Source organism: Puntigrus tetrazona, chromosome 2 (assembly GCF_018831695.1).
Source record: "Puntigrus tetrazona isolate hp1 chromosome 2, ASM1883169v1, whole genome shotgun sequence".
NCBI lineage: Eukaryota > Metazoa > Chordata > Actinopteri > Cypriniformes > Cyprinidae > Puntigrus > Puntigrus tetrazona.
The window spans coordinates 3534140-3550234 of record NC_056700.1 but is presented as its reverse complement, the minus strand read 5'-3'; the positions used below and the strand labels follow the sequence as shown (position 1 = coordinate 3550234).

Sequence of the window (16095 nt, the reverse complement as noted above, 5' to 3'; positions counted from 1 at the left end):
CGGTTTAATGCGGTGGGCGTGTCTTCAAGGCTTCGGGACAGACTTTTGATTGGTCGCTTGTGCAACGTCATCAAAACCGCTCTTTATAAATACAGTCGACAGCAAATTAATAACAAACGCGACGCCTCAGCGAAATATACCACTCTAATTTCTTTAAAATACTTAGTACTGTTAGATTTGTTACAATAAAACAGCAGTGCATTCACCTCCACTACCATTATGAGATTAAAAGAATGAAAAATAAATCTACGAAAAATACTTGCTATTTTGGTTAGTTTTACAAATTTATTTCACAAATGATTATGAAATAGCACATGAATAACACTGAATAAAATCTGACATTTTGAAGTAAAAAGACCATAGCACTTCTTGCCATTACGTTCCTAGGTAAAATATATTTTATAAATATGCTAAATATATTTCTGAAATGGAGAATGTATTTAGTTTCAATCCTCATATACCAAAGTATATTTAAAAATGTATTTCGGCGATTTATTTCCAGTGCTACAGTAATACATTCAGTGTGGATGAAATGGCTTACTACTATATATTCACAAACGTTATAGACAACAAATAAAGTTTTTATTCATTAGCCGTATGTGAATGTATTTTTAAAATTATAAATATATTCTCTATCTGTCTTTAATGTAAAAATATATTTACTCTCACAAATATTTTGCCCGTATTTTGCAGATTTTGAAATATATTTGTGAACAAACGCACACGTCCACACATTTGTTTATTATTTTTCTATTTCCATATGGGATATAAACTGTATTTATAATACACAGGGCCTATTTTATGTTTGTCAGGGGTTGTTTATCAATATTAAATTATGATTTCACTGTGCTGTAAGCTATATTTGTGTCAGCAAATGTAGATATAAACGCATAATTGAAGCTGTTGTTTCTGTTAAAGGTCAACACATTCTGTCTTGGTGTTTGCGTACAAACTTGGAATGGGATGTTTATAACTTTCTGCAGCTTTATTTGACCTCTGTCACGCATTTTTATTTGTCATAACATTTCTTTAGTCACGCTGTTTGCCGGCTCTGGATCATTCCTAAAACAACGGTACCAAGTACGACTCGTGAAAAAGAAAATAAATGTATAGATTCTCAAAATGTGATCAGAGGTGCGCCGACCCGAAGATGATGGACCGTTTATCCCGTTACACCACAAACCTTGTGGTTTCTACATCACCTCCAACCACAAAACAGTCCCTCATCATCCAGTAACTTTGAAAACAGCGATAAAACCTCAATGCTGCCAAAATAAAGTGTGTCTGAAGCGTACTGAGGCATCAGTCCAGAGGTGTGTTTAGGATCCTTGAGCAATTATCAGTAGAGAGCAGGTCACATGCTTTCCTAACAAAAACCAGCAAAAGACTAAACTAACGTCAGAATGAACCGCAAACAAAGCCCCCGGACAATTATTTTATTCCTGTAGTGTTTTGTATTGGAATAGCATGTCCTCATTTACAGACTGTGACATTTCTTTATCAAACACCAATACAAATGCCGCATTCCAGCTCAGATGGAGCAGATGAAATTATATCTCAAGTCGGTGTATTTGCTGAATAGAGCTTGGCTTGTAGGAAAAGCAAAGGCATAAATGAGTCTGCATGTATGAATATAAACATGCAACACTGGTTAACATTAACTAAAACTGAAAGCAAACTTATATGTATATATATATATATATATATATATATATATATATATATATATATATATATATATATATATATATATACATATAAAAATTTTCAAGTCAGATAAGTTTCAAGGCAAACTTCTGCTTACCTTGATGTACAAAGGTAAAACTAAAACGGAAATATAAATACATAATGTCAAACGATTAATTGCTTTTTGGTTAACGTAATTCAACCTGAATTCTGGGAACGTTGGGACATTTTTTCCGATTTGAAAGAAAATGAAAATTAAAAGAATTTCAAACCACATGAGTTGATATTTTATTCCCAATAGAACAAAACATTTTTTAGAGTTTTATGTACAAAAGGAGCTCATTTCAAATTATCGGGCACGTGTTTACCGTGGTGTAGCATCTCCTCTTCTTTTCAAAACAGTTTCAATCTTTGGCCATCGAGTTTCTGGAGTTTTGTTGTCAGAACTTGGTCCCATTCCTGCCTGATACAGGTTTCCAGCTGCTAAAGAGTTTGCGCTCATCTTTGACGTATTTTCGTTTAATGATGCTCCAGATGTTCTCGATAGGAGAACGATGTGGACGACACGCAGGTCACTTCAGCACTCGGACTCGTTTGGCTCGAAGGCCATGCTGTTGTAATAGCTGCAGTACGTGGTTTTGCATTGTCCTGCTGAAGACCTTCCCAGAAATACACATCATCTGGAGGCGAGCGTATGTTGCTTTTTATATCTTTCAGCATTCAAAGCGCCTTCTAAAACACGCAAGGAGCCCAGGTAGTACGCACTTATGTATCGCCGCACCATCAGAGATGCTGGCTTTCGAACCTTGAGTCTGCTTTCCAACAAGAATGTCAAATTCGGACACTTTCCCACTTTGAAGCAGTTTATTTTAAATGAGTCTTGACCCACAGGACACAATGACACTTCTGGACCATGGCCACATATGGCTTCGTTTTTGCATGACAGAGCTTTAGTTGGCATCTGCAGACGACTCAGTGGAGTGTGTTTACCGACAGTGGTTTCTGGAAGTATTCCTGAGCCCATTAAGTAATATCAATGACGTGGGCACCCAACAGACGTCTTCGGCCTTGTCCTTTACACACAGAGATCTCTCCGGTTTCTCTGAATCTTTTGATGATGTAATGCGCTGTACGTGATGAAATTTGCAAAGCCTTTGCTTTTGTGAACATTCGGATTCGTCTGAACACAGAACACTTTCTCACTTCGAAACAGTCTATTTTAAACGAGCTTTGCTTTTGTGAAAGTGCGTGGACAAATATTGTGGAATACTTTAAAAACAAAGTTTTCCACAATCTTTTTCCACACTCCTTTACAAATTGGAGAGCCGCTGCCCATTTTTACTTCAGAGACACTTTAGAACATCCCTTTTATGTTACAGACCTTATGTCAATTAAAGGAACAGTTCACCCAAAAATGAGAATTTCCCCACAATATATTTAATTTACCTCCAAGCCATCTTACACGTGCATTCAACTTTTTTCTTTCAAACGAACACAGTTTGAGTTTTTAAAAATTTGTCTTCACTCTTTCAAGCTTTGGTTGGATAGTATTTTAAAGCTCCGTAAATCATATATATATCCGTCGATGCTTATTTGTCTATTCTCTTTTGATCTTATGCTACGAATGAAGATTACGTGATACGTTAAGTTCAGAGGTCAGAGGTCAAGAAGCCGGAGCTCGACTCTCTCGTGAATACAGCCGCTGCTGGAAGTCAGTGATTTTTTTAAAGTCAGTTATAATTTTAAAAACGGAAAATACAAAAACCCATCGATCTGCTTCAGAAGACATGTTAAACCCCTGAAGGCGTATAAGTTAGTTTTACATGTATATATATATATATGAATATATATGATTTATGGAGCTTCAAAATATCCACCAGCATTACCAAGCTTGGAAACTCGGATAAATTTACAAATAATTACTCAGATTAATAAAAAAAAGCCATATACATCTAGAATAGCATGAAGGGTAAGTTTTTTTCCTTTAAGTAAATTTCTTGCCATTTGTTGCCCCCATGCCAATTTTTTTAGACCTGTAGCAGGCGTCAAATTGAAATTTAGTTCATTTAGAGGATAAAATTTGCCCATTTAAACATTTTTTATGTTGTCTTTGTTCAATTTTAAATACAATAATCAAGGGAATTGTGTTTCAAATTGCTCAGAGCCAGAGAAAAGGTTGTTTAAAATAGTCCACGTGACCCAGTGTTGTCATTATTTATCACAAACCTGCTGTTTATTTACAATGATTTATGATTAGAAATGCGTTATAGGCTTTTTAGTGACTTCACAACTGTAACAAAACACAAAATAATACGACCACATGTGAACGTTGCCTTAATTTACAGTATGCCAGCGTGCTTTTTCTTTGTTTCCCACAGCTATGGCAAAAAATATGATGCGAGTGACATCGGAAGACAGAATTCACCAAGTATGCTCAAATATTAAGAGACATAGAACATATAAAACCAGAGCAAGAGAAACTACTGCTTGCAGCATAAGTGTGGTCGGCTCTCAAAACCAACCCAACGCATCGCAATGGAGGTCAAACCACATATAATGATTCATATTCTAATCTTTGCGTTCCAACGGAGACAAAATGATGCTGTGAGGCGGGAAACACAATGGCCATGGCTCTGGATACGCACGTCCTGATCTTGGAAACTTTTTCCATAAACGACCAGAAATAGACCCAGTGTCACGTGTGCTTATTGAAAAGTGCAAGGTGATCCTGCCCAAAGGCAAAATCCATGATATTTTGTTCCGTTTATCCCTTTAAAACAAAAATTAATTAACTTAAAATCATTTTTAAGGACTATTAATAGACATCTAATAAATAGCCTCCAGCACTTTTTTCAATAAAACTCAACCGTAATAAACGTTTCTTTAACTTCATTGGTATCTCGGATGCGTTTCTTAACCTTCAGTGTCCACAAAGTTGAAAAGAAAACTATTTAAGTGTTTGTATAATAGGCCTACTGTATATGGCAATATGTATGCTGCATTATGCCTGCTATATTATGTCAACCATAGGCTCACGCACGATTTTGGATAGTTGTGGTAAATAAACATTTGTGCATTTCTATATATGGCTATATTTCTGTTCTCACCGCTTACCCTATTCACGACAGCATTATGGCTTCATTACATTCCCTGACATGAAATAAATAGATTGAAATGAGATATTATGAGCGATAACATTACAAAACGTCTACGCTTCACCCTATAGAGGGGGTCAGTTTTGGATTAAAATTGTAAATGAAAACAAGAATCACATTAAATCTAACATTTCATGAATGCATTTCAGCTTTAATGAGGGTTTGATGACAGGAACTGGTTACGACTTCATTCACTGCATAGTTTCTGCCAAGAGATGCCAGTTGTGTATAGTTTCTGCTCACACGTTAGAGTAGATGGAACAGATTTGAAACAAGCTCATTGGATGCATTAGTTGGTATTGTTTCAATACTTGCAAGCAAGGAACTGGGAGATCAGAAAACTGGCAGCTATTTATAAGGCCTTTCCAGTTAATAGACTTTATTTATGACTAATTTATGACCCTGCGGCGCATAAAACCATAAGTAGTACTGGTATAACAATGGCCAACAATACACTACAGGGGTCGAAATCAGGCCAGTTGGCTTCTTTTATGCCAAAATAAACTCTTTTACTTCATCAAGACATTCATACAGGTTTGGGACTTAAGAGTGAACAAATGATGACTTTTGGGAGAAGTTAACTATTCCTTTAAATGAAGATCACGTTCCATGAAGATAATTGGTAAATATATGAAAACTTAATTTTTCATTCGTAATATGCATTGCTAAGAACGTCCTTTTTAAACAGTTGTCCTTCAGCCCTATCCTAACAAACCACGCATCAATGCAAAGCTTATTCCATAAACATTTTATTTAAAAAAAAAATTGACTGGTTTTGTGGTCTAGGGTCATATTTGTTCCGCATTACATAATAAAATTGATATTTAGACACAGACCACTAAGCAAATTCAATCAAAAAGAGAATCCCAGGCTGCGGCCCGGTCTTACTAAACAGGATATGAAATGCGTTCAACGACTTCATCATGCAAACACAATTGAGTTTTTTTTTCTTTTTTTATGTGTTTGAGAAGCATGCTGCTTTGCGAGCTCAACCGGACCGGTGTTTGAACACTAGTTATTTAAGCGTGCAACTTTCCCTGTCAGAAGGTAAGACAATGCCAACAGTACACAATGTTCCCTACTGAAGGAACTCCCCCTATGTGCAGCTGGCACGAAACGCACCGTGGCCTTTTTTTAAACGTTTAAGAGCTTCAAAACCGTCGTGACACATTTCTTTACACGTTTGGACATTCTCGTTAGTCCTTAAACCTCGTAAACGACGGCGTCCGTGTGCATAAAACTCGGAATTACGACTTTAAACAAGTTGTTCCAGAAAAGTACCAACGGCACAATGCAGGACAAAAACGGACCGTAGCATAATTGCTGCGAGAGGGGGTGAAAACTCCTAGCATCGACACAAGAGTGGCTTTAAATAAGTGCATATAATTAAGCCACAATGTATAAAATATATTACACCCAAGTTTCTAATTAAAGCAAAGGCGGGGTATAATATCGGCAAAGTAATAATAACAACAACACAACGACATCCTGTTTAAAGTTCCCCCCCGTGTAACGTTAGCTCAATGGTATCGTCCTCAGACACTTAAATCGTCCCAAACCTTATAAGAGTTTGATTTAGTCACGGCACGCAGTTCATTTGGATATTTAGATAGGTACATTTTGTTATGAAGGTGAAGATCATGTTAGTTATTCTGGACGACGATTATAAGCTGCATTGCTAAGTTTTATTTTGAGTGACTGGCTGCCAAATGATAACAACTGGACACTTGGATTAAGACGAGAAATACGAGCATTTTTCGCGTTTTTTATCATTGTTAAACCGTTTTTACTTCGCTATCTTAGGTATAACAACGGGACAGTCGTTTATAATTGTTTGCCGTTACGATTTACGTTTTTTAAAAGGGCTTAATTCACTTCTGCAACACGATCCATTGTTGAAGAAAAGATGTCATCGTCTGCAGAACCCTTTTCCTACATCGAAATGAGTCGAGTCCGCGCAGCTGACACTGGTATGTAACTTCATTTCTGTGTTATTCGCGTCTCGTCTTTTTATATTTTGCGTTTATTCTGTCTAAGTCACTCTGCCTTTGTTCTGCTTCAAACGTAAGCTAAGTGTCAAGCGTCAATCATGGGAACGATAACATTTCAGTGTGCAGCGGAGGTAACATCTGCGAAAGTAGGTTCGTGTGATATAAAAGTGAGTTAACCAGTCTTGGGCTTTTGATTCGTTGAGTTCTGCATGTCTCAACATGTCATCGCTGAGTTCATTCAGGTCAGCGGAGCAGGAATATCGGGCCACCGAACTAGCGACCCTACTATGGCGAAGCGCTAGCTTATGAATATTAATTAGGCAATGATGACGTTGCTTGGTAACAGACCCTGAGCGACCAATCGCCTGACTCGATTGGCGTTCGCGAGTCCCGCAAAGTCTTTAGTTCAGCCAATCGTAGAGGCCCGCCGGTCTACGTCACATTAAATTGTAAATATTCACGAAGCTTAACCTCCTCCGTAGTAGAAACGGTAGCCTCGCCAGCGGGAATACCGGGGAAATCCTGAGCGTCCACAGCTGTCACTTCATAGCTCGGGACGGGCGTCATCATAGAAACATACATATCTGGTTTTACTCGAGTATTACATGATTGGAGCAGGCCAGAATAAAACTTTCTGTGTCTGCTGCCCATCTGCTTTTCATTAAAGAAGTCGTGACCGCCGCTTCTTTCCCCCCCACAACATACACGTTTAGACGTTTTACCCTGTTATATTACTTTTTTTGTTCTCTTTACTGTCTTTTCAACAGTTTTCAACTATTGTTTGTATTGTGACGATGGATGCAGGTGTATACAAACTGATATAAATGTAATTTTAAAAGGTGAAAATGTTAATAATGCTTATTCTAATGTAAATTATCCATTTTAGAATACAGTTATTCCTGTTGATCCTCCATTTTTTTAACTCTAGCACTCTCTATTCTAATTGTATCCTTAAAAAAAGGGCTAGCTTCGATAATCTTTTTTGTATTTTGGTTGTTTTCTTTTATTATACAATTAACAAAATGCAAAAAGGCCACTAGCTTGCTTTTATTCCTTTCTATTCTATCCGCTTTATTTTTGTTTATTGTATAATTAAGCTTGTCACTAGCACCTGCGTATTGCTCTTTTATCGTAGTTGATTTTAACCGCTTTAATTGTCCTCACATGTAATTCACTTCGGATAAAGGTGTTTGCTAAATGACTGAATGTAAATATGCAGACACTTTGTATTACGATGATGAATGCTTGTGTATAAACAAATAAAAATGAACATTTTCAAAGATGACAGGCAAATATGTTCATGCACTTTCAGTGCAAAAAAGTTTAAATGTGTCCATTTTAGAATAAAATGTTTAGTTTTTTTTTTACACAGAAAAAAATATTCCTGTCAATGCTGATGTTTTCAGTGTAAAATATCTTAAATATTTGATTATAAATGGCTCTTTTTTTGAATGAATTTTAAGAGGTGTGTAAATGTTTTTCAGAAAATATAAATGTTTCTTTATTTTCTCATTTTAGAAATCGCTAGCGACGATCATCTCCTCAGAGAAACGGAGCCCAGTGATTTATTACAGGAGGCCGAGTGGTACTGGGCTGACATATCTAGGTATGATTTTTAATATAATATAAAGTGTGTAGTCTTATTCGTGAATTGGTCTTGCTTGTTCAGTTCATCCCGCTTACAATCAAACTCCACTGTGTCGAACCGTTAGGGAGGAGGTGAATGAAATTCTCCACGGCATGCCGGACGGGGCTTTCCTGGTCCGAAACGCTTCCTGCAAGCGCCGGGGAGAATATACGCTAACCGTTAGGTAAGGATTGAGACTTTTATCCTTCTGCTTTCTGCACGTAAGCGCCGACATGTCACTGAAACTGAGATATTTAGTACATTTTGCATGCTAATTAAACTGATGCTAATATACTTGCTCAGGTTAATGATAATGTTATATATATATACATATATAAAATCCAAGATTTTTTTTTTTTTTTTGGATGCAAAATTGATTTTCGGGATTTTTTTGCACTGTATAGATAATTGCTTCTTTTTATCGGTTGACCTCTTGCTTATCGGAGCATCTTAACGTTGAGTTTTCTTAAGTGTAATGCGCTGCTGAGTTCCTCTCGCGGCTTGATGAATAGCGGGGATATAAAATGTTGGCGATAGATGTCCACAGGGAGAAATGTCATGGCTGTATGTGTGAAAGCGCTTCTTGAAACCCCCCACAGGAACAACGGCGCCAACAAACTCATCAGGATCCAGCACCAGGATGGGAAATTTGGGTTCTCCGAGCCTCTGACCTTCAGCTCGGTGCCGGAGCTGATATCTTACTACAGGCATCGGAGCTTAGTCCAGTACAACAGCTCTCTGGATGTCACGCTGGCTTATCCCGTGTCTCACTGCGACCCGCTTCATACCTGTCCTGTGAGTCTCGCAGGGCATCTCAGAAAGGCATCTATTGCTTATGCTTTTTTTGGACACCTTTTAAAAAGCTTCGCATTTTCAGGATCTACCCGTGAAGGAAGAGTTTTTGAGTGCAACCAGAGAGAAGCTGCATGAATGTTTAAGACTGTTTCAGAAGACGGCCGAGTATGACCAGCTGTATGATGCCTGCACTACGTTATTACAGGTGAGGTTATTATAATAGTTTTCATTTTGTATTCATTTTGAATTCGCAACTGAATTAGTTTTAGTTTTTGTATTCCGTATATATAAAGTTTAAATAATTGAGAAAAAAAAAATATATATTTATGTATGTGTGAGAGTTTTTTTTTTTTTTTTCTACCAAAATAATATAATATAGTTTCATTGAGATAAAAAATGCTAAATGGGAAAAAAAGATGTTACAGTTATGTTTTTTGCTAAAAAAAATGTTTTACTTGATTACATGAAGCACAGTAATGATTAGGAAAAAAGTAAAACAAAAAAATAATAATTAAATATTATTTATAATTAAATAATAAAAAGTAATAATTTCTAAAACTCTATATATCTATTTATTTGACATGCTAAATGTTTTTACCTCAGATAAGTGTATTTCTAACCACCGCTAACTAGGAACAAAAGTGTTTTTATAAGTGCAGAGGGTTTTAAAGCTAAGCATATTCAGCCGACACTGATTCATGTTGCAGTATAATTGCAAGTGTATAAAGCTGCTTAGTTAGTGAGCTTGTGCTTTAACGAAACTCTGTTTTGAGCAGTATAGAGCTTATCATGAATAATTTAAACTCCTCCGATTGGCCCTGGGCAGTTTACGCCTTCAACAGACACGTCTATGAATCTTACACACACACACACACACACACACACTTTTTTTTTTTTTTTAGTTAATTTTAAAGGCAGTGTTTTCAGTTTCGGTTTAGTTCATTGATCTAATTGTTAAAAACAAGACAAATGAATGTACACCGAGCACACGGATGCATTGCTTTCCTAAGACTGTCCTTGTTGCTTTGCAGGAAATCCAAAGGAGAAACGCATTCGAGGCCGTCGACGCCACAGAGATGCCTGAAGAACAGTGTTCTTCTCAAGAGAACCCTTGCCAGGGTTTCCACAGTGAGCCGAAAGAGTGAGTGTCCACGTGATCTCTATACATTTAACTTAATCACAGCAGAACTGAGAGAGGAATGGAGTTGGGTAATGTTATTACGTGGAGAGTTAGTGTAGTCACTATGCTCTGAGGCTGCTGGTACTTTCCTGAGCAGTTAACAGAGACCCCATCCATATAATCCCCTTCAATAAGGATGCATTTACGGGATCACTCGTTTGGCATATTTTGAACTAATTAATCAAAAAAAGCAGGGCTGTGCACTTAATGAAATCATGTGACTATTAAACCTCAATTGAAATATACAGTTTTTAAAAAGTTTAGGCTTAGTGAATCAAAGTTTTGCGTGAAGGGACTTTTAATAGAGGCACCAGGTTTCTTTTAAAAAAAAAAATAAATGAATAAATAAAAATTGAAGCGCCACTACGGACTTAAAAGCACCAGTAATTATTAGTATTTTATTATTAAATAAAAATTATTATTAAATAAATAGTTGTATATTTATTGCATTTCTACAATTAGTATTTTATTATGAAATAATTACATTATTATTAAAATGTTTTTATGTGTAGAGATGAATGGGTAGATATACATGCACGTGCGTATATATTATGTTTCAGAAAAATGTTATGCTTAAATATTTGTGTATTATATAAATTAACAGAATATTATTAATTATTAATAAATGTATGTAAATGCATGCAAATATTTCCACAAATGCTGTATGTGTGTGCGTATTTATAGATACATAAATATACACTGCACGCACACATTACATAAATAATAATAAAATATACAAATAACAAATATTTGGATGCAGTTAATCGCAATGAATGATTTGAAAGCGTCTACAATCTTCCTGATTTATGTCAAAAGTCAGTTTTATTCCTCTAAGCCCCTCAATATAAAGGCGTCTTCCGAAGCGTTTTAATTAGTGGTTTTTATTAATGAAGTCAAAGGGAGCGAGTGGGGACACGTCTGGCTGCCGTCTGATGCAATAGGTCTGTAAGGTCTGCAGAGACAAAGGGACAGGAGCGGCGTTTAGAGGACCACTCCAGCTTGAGCTGAAAGAAATCTAAACGCGAGGTTTCGTTGTTTTCTAGGTCTGAGCGCGAGAAGAGCGTGGAGCTGCTGGAGGAGGAGAGCTGGTTTGTGGGAGATCTCGGCCGAGGACAGGCAGAGGAGCTTCTCTGTGGGAAACCGTCCGGAGCTTTCCTCATCCGTAACAGCAGCACCAAGGACTGCTACGCCTGCTCTGTGGTGTAAGTCGTCGCTCTGCGCTGGTTAATGGCTCCGAGGCGTTCCCGTTGGTTTGCTAATTAGCACAGGGTAGAAACGTCCTCGCATCTTTTGAGTCTACGGCATCTTCTCCGCAAAAACCACCCACTTAGACCGGAACGAAGTAGAAGAACACAGTTTTCATTAAATTGAACAGGATAAGAATACCTTCAGGGAAAGTTCACCCAGAGAAGAAACGGTCATTTACTTGACCTCATATTCATCAAATCTGCAAAAAACAGATGTTTGTGGGGGTTTTTGCACTAACTTCCGGTGTATAGACAGAAAAAAAATACATTTACCAAAATATCATCTTTTGTGTTCCACATAGGTAAGAAAGTCATCCAGTTTTGTAACGTCAACAGAATAAGACAGGTTTTCTTTGCCATCTCTTGAAAAGAACTGAAATGAATGAATTACGTTTTTGTTTTTTTTTTTAATTATTATTTTTTCAACATTTTAGTAAGTTTAATAGCTCATTAGCAGAAAAAAACACATTTTCTGACATTTCAAGTAAATGTATCTTCATTCAAGAATGTTTAGATATTTGTATTGATAAAATATTGATATCAATAAAGGACCGTATTCATGGATTTTTTTTATTTATTTTTTTTCCCCATTTTACCATTTAAATCATTTTAAAATATAACCATGCAAAATTACACTTTTGTCCATATTTTATAGACTGGTTATATGTGTAACATATAAAAAAAATCGAAAACCTGGACTTTATGACAGCTGAATGTTTCAGAGGCAGTGTGTTAAAAAGAAATAAATAAATATGTATTTTAATTTTTTTAATTTTATTTTTTTTCTGATTAAAAAAAATTATACTTTGCAAACAATCTTGAACTCTGAAGGTCATTGCACATAATTTAATAGAAAAAAAACAAAAAAGAAAATGCCTTGGGATGATTTCAGTTTAGTTTTATAGCATTGCATGTTTGTTTTCGGTTTAATTTATTAATCTTTTTGTTCTTTGGCGTTTCTCTCTCTAACCCCGCTCTCGTCTTCATCCTCAGGGTCAGAGGTCAGGTGAGGCACTGCGTGATTCGACACACGGAGCGCGGCTACGGCTTCGTCGAGCCCTTCGATCTGCACAAGTCTCTGAAGGACCTGGTCGTTCACTACCACCACACCTCTCTGGCGCAGCACAACCAGGCTCTGGACGTGCGGCTGGCGTACCCGGTCCACGCCGCTCACTGAACAGAACCGAGGAGACGCTCGCTCTTACCTCCTGGACAGTGTACACGCGCGACGAGCTCAACTTTCTTTGTATATTGCACTTTCCAAAGCATTCCTCGTGGTCATAAAGATACTCCAGTACTTGAACAAGTGTTTGATGAGCCCTTTGTAGACATGTTTACAGACACTCAGAAACGTCACGATGAGTTTTGTGACGCGCTCATGCTCTTTTAAGCAATTTTTCTTTTCTTTTTTTTTTTCGCGGGCGAATGATTATAATCTTTTATCGCAAATCATTCATCGCCCAAAACATTTTAGAAATGTACTTCGTGAATGTAACACAGTCACACTTTCAGATCTTGCTTTGTAACTAAAAATCAAGATGCTCTTTTGCGCACCCAAGTAAGGATTTTACGTCTTTTTTTTTTTTTTTTTTTTTGATGCATGGTTTATTCGTTTGATAGAAACCTCTCTCAAACTGGTCTTAGTTTATAAAATCGATGAATAACGTTTTAAAGACGGCTTGAAGATTTAGTCAGAATACGAGCATCCATTTTGCATCGGTTACAGAGTAGCAGGAAATTCAGTTTATTGAATTTTACGTTTCTGCCGTACTCCTAATGTTTACCTTTTTTAACTATGCTTTTTTTGTTGTAAGAGAAGCCAGGACACGGTGCAGCTGTCTTACGGGCTTCAAGAAGTTTAATACACGTGTCTGTGGTCGAGCACACGATGCCAAACTGCTTATTCTTGAGATGAGCGACTCTTTTTATTTGTCGTTTGTCATCGGCGGACGCTACGAAGGGAACGTTCGCCCTTTGTTTTCAGAGCTTATTTTTTGCTACAGTGGTTTCCCTTGCATGCTTCTTATAAAATGAAAAAAAAAAATTAAAAAATAAACAAAAGCAAAAATGATTGAATAAATGCAAGAGCGCGCGTCTGATTTATTCACAAATTCTGCTGACTCGAAGTGACTTTGCAACTAACTAGCGGTTTTTGTCAATTAGTTATATTATTATTATTAATATGACTATTTAGGTTTTATACCCTGAATAGAATTTATTCAAAAAAAGACCTCTCTGTTCGTTCATGCTTTTATTCGTTCACACGGAGGGGGGGTGACATGTTGTTCAGTACTGGCACTGCTAGGTGAGAATAACCTAGTACTGGTTGAGAAGAACAGAGTGTCCAGGAGCGAGGTCTGTAGTATTAGGGGGACGTTGTAACAGGTTGGACGTGAGATGGGTGTTCGGATTAGCCCTCGCTCTCCGCGTCAGCACTATGGATGGGCTTAAAAGCTTTGTGCGTGCGTGTGTGTGTGTGTGTGTGTGAAGAGCAGCCGTTACATCATGCGAGGACGGCCTGTAACAAGCGTGCAGGTGTGAGTAAACCCAGATCAGCTTGTACCGGCCATATACCAGACAAAAACTGCTGAAGTTTGTAATGACGTAAGAATCCTACCGAGGCTTTTCTTTAATAAACAAATCTAGACTAACGATTCATATCACCGAATACAACTTAAACTATATCACTTAACTTAAACATTTACAACAAGGTTATATTTATTAGTTGGAGCTAAACAGTTTTTGTCTGTTCAGTCTTCATACCCCTTCATTTTATGTTGACTTGCGTTAAACTGCTTTAAATTACTTTTTTTTGTCACAGAAATCTGCAGCCGACTCTTAATGACGAAGCCGTATTATCACAGTTTTGCAAATTTATTAAAAAGGAAATACTGAAAAATATCGGTTTTAATTACTAATCTGAAACCAAATAGAATGTTTTTATTTTTATATATATATATATATATATATATATTATTATATCATATTTTTATGCTCAGCTTTTTGGCTGTTTAATAAAAAAAGAAAAGAAAAACAAGATAAAAACTGTTTTTTGAAGTAAAATTTGAATACAAAACATTATTTTAACAATAAGCGACAGCACTGTTTGTATACAGCTTATCATTCATAAATGCTAGACTTCGGCCTCTTGTCTCAGTTAAAGGAGAGCATAAAATCTTTAAATGAAATAAAAGGCGTTTTAAAAATGAAAACGTTTTCGGTCTCTGTCTCTATTTGTACTTGTGCCAAACACACATGTGCTTTAGTATGTTAATCAACAGATTGAAAAAGTGCACTTTAAGTGACAAAAGTAAGGTTATTAAAGCATAAATGATTTACAATATAATGTAAATGGCAATTTGTTATTGCTACAAAATGCACATTTTAAAATAGCATTGCTCATGTGTGTTAGGAAGCGTTGCCTATTCAGCAAATGGCTCCGATCAGTGCATTACTGACACCTCCTGGCAGTCTGGATCTAAGAGACCTTCTCATGTCAGTAGTGCTGTCTGTAAAGCATCTGCCAGTTCCTTCAGAGATGTTGAAGGGTGTGATTGTCTCATCTCTGTTTGTCCCTTCAGCGCCGATGTCTGTGATTACAGTTGCGTGCTTTGTGCCTGCAGTCATAATCATAAAAAAAACCACCGAACAATCGGGCTGTTAGTAGACGCTCCTGCTGAACAGCTCTATAATTCAGTCGAACAAGTCGAACCAGTCGTCCATTTCAGTCACACCAAACCTCCACTTATGCAACAAGCTACAACTTAAAATAATAGTTCAACCAAAAAAGAAAATTCTCTCATAACTCTACGTATTAGACTCTTGTTTTCCAGGAAATGTATCAAAGCAGAGATTAAATATATTCTTATACTTAACTGTTGATTCTATTTCTCATATCTTCATTTCCTAACATGGCTCGTTTGACTGTGTTATTATGTCTAAACCATTCACAAAACCATTCGAAACCCTGTTAGATTATAAATAAATGCTTTTTTATCCTTGTAGGCCCTAGTCTTATTCACTTATTTATTCAATAGATTACCTTTTCTTCTTTTAATTTAATTATTCCAACGATGTTGCAGTTTTTCAGTATGGTTCAAAAGCACTATACCCATACTATACACATTACTATAGTATTGTTTCTGTATTATGGCCAAAATGCACTCCTTCAGGCTCTTAAAATGTAGGTCTTATCAGTGTTATATGTGACCCTGGAGCACAAACGCAGAAATTAGCAGCACAGGTATATTTGTAGCAATAGCCAACAATAGTCGACATTATCCATTTCCTTTCACGCCAAAATTCGTTAGGACATTAAGTAAAGATTTCCCATTGTAAATATATTAAAGCATAATTTTTTGATTCGTTAAACACATCGCTATAAAGCTTAATTTGACAAGTTTAAAGGCGTTAA

General features: G+C 36.6%; 1 protein-coding gene across 2 annotated transcripts; it reads left to right on the top strand.

Moving 5' to 3' along the window:
* The first annotated feature begins 6403 nt into the window (after positions 1-6403).
* On the top strand, positions 6404-13761 carry pik3r3a (phosphoinositide-3-kinase, regulatory subunit 3a (gamma)). 2 transcript variants are annotated; one of them, XM_043220332.1, is made up of 8 exons: positions 6404-6811; positions 8351-8438; positions 8545-8643; positions 9059-9254; positions 9337-9459; positions 10286-10395; positions 11478-11636; positions 12675-13761. In XM_043220332.1, exons 1-8 carry the CDS (start codon positions 6748-6750, stop codon positions 12856-12858), a joined length of 1023 nt encoding a protein of 340 aa, XP_043076267.1. In that variant the 5' UTR covers positions 6404-6747; the 3' UTR covers positions 12859-13761. The 2 variants fall into 2 exon arrangements, with proteins under 2 accessions (XP_043076267.1, XP_043076275.1); XM_043220340.1 differs by lacking the exon at positions 6404-6811 and adding an exon at positions 6859-6999.
* The last annotated feature ends 2334 nt before the right edge of the window (positions 13762-16095 follow it).